This window comes from Eimeria acervulina, genomic scaffold (genome assembly GCF_000499425.1).
Source record: "Eimeria acervulina Houghton genomic scaffold, Eah_scaff941, whole genome shotgun sequence".
Taxonomy (NCBI): Eukaryota; Apicomplexa; class Conoidasida; order Eucoccidiorida; family Eimeriidae; genus Eimeria; species Eimeria acervulina.
The window spans coordinates 6,366-12,151 of NW_013549509.1; the positions used below are offsets into that span (position 1 = coordinate 6,366).

A 5,786-nucleotide genomic window follows, 5' to 3' on the forward strand; every position below is an offset into this window, starting at 1 on the left:
TTAGAATACAGGGGAGAGGGGTCTATTGAAGCCTCCTTTTCTGTTCATATATTGTCTGTATTTTCTTCTTGAGCGTTTGCTAACGCCTGAGGCATCTGCATGCGAGTGGTCTTTACCTTTAGAAGATGCGAAGTCGCCGAATCCCATTACTTGCTGCATTAATTCTTCTTCATCTATCTCCCCTGCTGCTGCTGCTGCTGCTGCTGCTGCTGTTACTGTACCTGCACCTGCAGCACCAGCAGCACCCGACTCGCTGCTGCTGCTGCGTTCACGACGACGCAGCATCAATTGACGCTGCCATTCTCTTCTCTCTCTTGAGCTGCTGCGAGAGCGACGATATCTGCTGCTGCTGTTCTTGTTGCTGCTGCTGCTGCTGCTATAACCCCACCGGCTGCTGCTGCGGTGTCCCTCATCTCTATAGTATGCGCTGTCTCTGCAGCAAACAAACAATAAAAATCAATAATATATCTTCCTCTTCTTCTTTTTAAATATTATACAAATATATAAATATATAAATAAATAAATAAATAAATAAATAAATAAATAAATATCGTCAGGGAAGTAAACAAGCAAACAAAAGCAAACAGAGACAACAAACAAACAAAGACAAACAAAAAAACGCGCAATAAAAAAACAAACAAAATATTAAAAACAAACAAAGTATGAAAGACAAACAAAAGATAAAAATCAAACAAAGTATGAAAAACAAACAAAATATTAAAAACAAACAAAAGATAAACAAAAGATAAAAAACAAAGAAGGAGACAGATGCCTCACCTATGTCTGGAGCTGCCCATCCCCCTCTGACGGCCTCTACTCCAAAGGTCTCTGTCTCTGTCTCTGTCTCTGTCTCTATCTCTATCTCTATCTCTGTCTCTATCTCTGTCTCTGTCTCTGTCCCTTTCTCTGTCTCTGTCTCTGTCTCTTTCTCTGTCTCTTTCTCTGTCTCTTTCCGGCATACGACCCCCGCGGTAGCTCATCGTTAAGGCGAGGGTTTAGGGTTTAGGGTTTAGGGTTTAGGGTTTAGGGTTGATAATGGTTTGAGATAGAGAGGGCTACCCTTCTGGGGTGTATGTACACCTCAGCCTCAAGTATGAAGCAGCAAAAGAAGCAGCGATTGTTTTTTTCAAATAAATTAATTAATTTAAACAAAATAATTTAATTAAAATACAAATAAAAACAAAACTTCTTCTTCGTCTCCTCTCCTCCTCCAGCTCATAGCCGCAGCCCCGTGCATGCATGCACGGGGCTGTCTAGGGGGTTTGTTTGTTTATAGATTTAATCAGAGTTATATTATTTAATATTTGTTTTCTAAGGGATATTCTCAAGCTGCAGCTGCTGCTGCAGCAGCTGCAGCAGCAGCAATCACTATTAATCTTCTCTCTTTATACATACAAAAAGAAGAAAGAAAATAACAGCAAAACCCCCTGCTGTTGCTGTTGCTGTTGCTGCTGTTGTTGCTGCTGCTGCTGCTGCATCTCTTTCTTTATTTCCTTCGCCCTTTTAAATCTCGCGACTTCATTAATGCAATTAACAAAACTGACTGTACATACACACTCTCAAATACTCCTACTCTGTTAGCTAGCTAGCTAGCTAGCTAACCGACCCCCCAGCTAGCTAGCTAGCTATCTAGCAAGCTTAGTTACTTAGTTAGTTGGCTAGCTAGCTAAGTAACGCTCTAGTGTTCAGCAGCTAGCTAGCCGCATAGGTAGCTAGCTGCTTAGGTAGCTACCTATCTCCCTGTATAGTCAGGTAGATCTCTGCCTAACAAGCTAGCGATCTGTAGGGAAGACTAGCTAGCTGGCTATCTAGCCAGCTAGCTAGCTAGCTAGCCAGCCACATCATCATGTGGTGCCTGTGTTCTTTAAGCCGAAAGAGACTCTGCATGCAAGTAGAGAGGCTAGGGTTTATTAAGAGTATGTTTATTAAAGAATGAGGAGTCATTTATATTATAGATAATATATATTATTACTTATCTCTATAAATATAAATAAATAAACATACATATATTATATTTATTTATTTATAATTTAAATAATACCGACTAACAAGATTATATTTTATTATTATTATTAATATTATTATTATTCAAAAGGTAAGAGATCGATAAACATTACAGAAGAAACAACAGAAAGAAATGCATGCAGCTGCACCAAATTATTAATTTTTTTGTTTTTGTTTGATATAAGACTTATCATATATTCTTTTGAATAATATAATAAAGGCGCTGCTGTTATTATATTATTCAAAAGAAAATATAATAAATCTTTTTTGCTGTTTAAAGAATTCAATGTTAATCCCCAATTCAGGTGTACGTACAGCTCAATTAATAGAGCTGCCTATACACCTGAATTTCTTCAAATTAAAGCAGCAGCAGCGCCAAGAGATTTAAGTTGGGGTGTATATGCAGCTCGTCTCTGCGTCTCTATCAAGCATCAATAATATAATTATAAAGATTGCTTTTGACAAGAGAAACAAAAGCAATAAAATATCAGAGACATAAAAACTTCTTTTATCTCCGCCGTTCTCTGTCTCTATCATCCCTAACAAACGAATACATCGCACAAATATATATATATATATATATATATATATATATATATTTCTTTTATTAAAAACAAATAAATAGATAAATAATTAAATAACAATACAAGTAAGCTATTCTATTCTCCAGTAGGGATTCAAAGACAAGCAAAGACAAACAAAACAAAACAATGATGCATAATGCATGCATGCAATTCTTCATGCTGTTGACGTGTATGTGGATGTTAAGCCCCATATATATAAATATATTATGATACACATATACATAAACTTATACATGCATATATACATATACATTATACATATGCATAAACATATACATGTGCATACATACATACATACATACAGAGATCTGAATCTAAATATATATATATATATATATATTGAGTGAGTGACAGAGAGAGAGAGACATCTATAACTAATACACGCATCCATACATATAAATATAAATATATATATATATATATATACATATATATATGTATATATATATATATATATGTATATATATACGCATATAGACATACCCACAGAAAATGCATAGAGAGGAATAAGAGGGTTGGGGTGATTTGTCTTACCTTCTTTTATCTCTGCTTCTGCTTCTGCTTCTTCTTCTTTCATCTCTATGTCTTCGTTCTCTGTCTCTGTCTCTGTCTCTTTCTCTGTCTCTGTCTCTCTCTCTGTCCCTCTCTCTGTCTCTATCTCTGTCTCTTGTTTTATCTTTACTGTCCGAAGAAGGAGGAGGAGCGCTGATCTGAGCTACTAAAGAACTTATATCCGGCTGATTCTTACCTGCACCTCTTGGCTGACCTCTACCTCCTCCTAAGCGACGAGGCAACCATCCAGGCACTGTTCTAGCTCTTTCAACATCAACAAGTACTCTTCTCCCGTCTATCTTTGTTCCATCTCCTTTCTTATAAGCTTCTTTCATATCTCTATCTCTTTCATATTCAATAAATGCATATCCTCTATGTCTTCCTTCTGAATCTCGAACTACTCGTACTCTTCTTATAGGCCCATACACCTCAAACTCACGCTTTAACTTCTTTTCTGTTGTTTCATAACTCAACTTACCAACAAATAATGTTGCAAATGGATCTCCTTCTATCTTTGGATCTTCTAAAGGTTTATATTCTTCTACTAACCTCTTCTGTTCTTGTAAATGCAATAACAACTTCTGTCGCTTACGCCGTTGCTGCCTCTGCTTTGGTGTTTCAAATGGAACGATAGGAGGGGGTGGACCCCCCTCAAACTTTCGTACATAATCAGCTAAACCTGCATAAGGTCGAGGGTGCTTAGATTTAAATGCAGGGAAAGGGTCTAACGGCTTCCTTGCTTGAAATAATGCAAGAATGTGGGGGGGCATACCAATGGCAGCCATCTTCAATCAATCCTATCCTTCAGCTGTATAGACACCTCACAACAAATACAACAAAATATCTACAAGAATTATGCTGTATATACACCCCCCGACATCCAATCAAACACCCCTTCTCATCTATCTTTCAACTCTCCAAGGTCTAGAGGCGCAGAGGAAGAATATGAGAGCAATAGCCCTCACCCTCAGTAAGATTATACCGACTCTTGCAACATAAATTCAAAAAAAAAAAGAAAACAACACAAAAACAAGACAAAAATCAACAAAAATCAACACTTCCTTCTACTGCAGCCGCGCGCCTTGCAGCGATCTTTGAAAAAGAGAGGGTTGATGCCTCCTCGTCTGAAGGAAAAAGAGGAAAAATAATGATTTAATATACCCCTTATGAATTTATTCATGCAATTAACCCTTTAATTTATTAATTTCTCTGCTTTTTCTCTCAAAAAACAACAGAGAAGCGGCTGCATCCGCAGGCCGTCTGTACACTGCATGCGCGCAGCCAACAGCATTATTTGAATTATCTGCAAGCAAATAAAGAGGGAAATACGGATAAAATTGATAAAATTAGCATTTGAAAATCGTTCATGATTAAATATTCCTTTATTCTTTAAAAAGCAAATAAAATAAACTCAATCTCCAGCACTTTTCGCGAATTTTACCGTCTTCACGAACACCGCCAGCTGACCTCCCTATACACCCCAAAAAGTTGAATTGAACATTTATAGTATTTGTTTGTATATATTTGCTGCGTCTCCGCTTTTTCTTGTGTATATTTGTTCGTCTTTTATAGTCTTTACTCTTTTACACAAAGATCTTCGAACATACCCACGTTATACTAACCTTCCTGAGTTCATTTACTGAGAAATTTGTAAGAAACTGCCGCAGCAACAACAGACAAAAGAATTATTTATAGACGCTTTTCATGTAAACGCAACAGAGTTATATTTAAGCGTAGTTTAGAACAAAGATAAATAATACGGGCTGCCTTACGAGGCTTTAAATGAATCACTGCTCCCTCTTAGAAGTGAGAGTAGGAGATAATATATATAATACTAATATAATAGTTACTATATTGCAGTCCAGTAGCAACAACTTCAAAATAGGCAGCAACAGCAAAAGCTTGTCTGCCTGTGGGCTATAATGATGCAGAGAGGAGACAGTTAAGAAGACATATTCTGCTGCTGCTGCTGCTGCTGCAAACAGTTAAGAAGACATATTCTGGTGCTTCCTGCTGCGGCTGCTGCTGCTGTTGCTGCTGCCTGCTGCAGCAGCAGCAGCCGCAGCAGGCAGTGCCGATAACAACAGCACTTTTTTTATTCGTCAACGCATGTTTCTTATGAGGCCCGTCCTCAGCAAAGACAGCAAAAACTAAATATAAAAGCAAAGAAAAATATATAAAGGGAGAAACGCAAGAAAAAGAGAAATACATCAAACAAACAAAAGAAATACAAAGTGCAAACACAAAGATATATATTAAATATATTAAATAAATATATAAATCAAACGCAATTCAGGAAATGTAAAGAGAACATATCTATATTATCAACAAAAATATATTTATATCTTTCTACAATAATATATTCTACATATATATATATGTATATACAAACGAATATATATATATATATATATAATTACATATATGTAAATTGATATAACGCAGATAAGTATATACCTAAGATATATATTTAAATGTTTGCATATAAATATATAATATATACTAATTTGCATATATTTAATTATATATCTGTTATTTACTTGTAGATGCTTGTATATAAATATATATCTATAATATATACAGTATATGTTTGTACATATACCTATACATGCATATATATATATATATATATATATATATATATAT

At 35.7% G+C, this 5,786-nt stretch overlaps 1 protein-coding gene across 1 annotated transcript; it reads right to left on the reverse strand.

Annotated features, from left to right (window-relative positions):
* EAH_00052560 (U1 small nuclear ribonucleoprotein, putative) lies at positions 1–3,925 on the reverse strand (the record flags this gene model as incomplete). Its single annotated transcript, XM_013394073.1, has 3 exons — positions 1–433; positions 1,396–1,543; positions 3,337–3,925. 3 exons carry the CDS (start codon positions 3,923–3,925, stop codon positions 1–3), a joined length of 1,170 nt encoding a protein of 389 aa, XP_013249527.1.
* Positions 3,926–5,786: the final 1,861 nt, after the last annotated feature.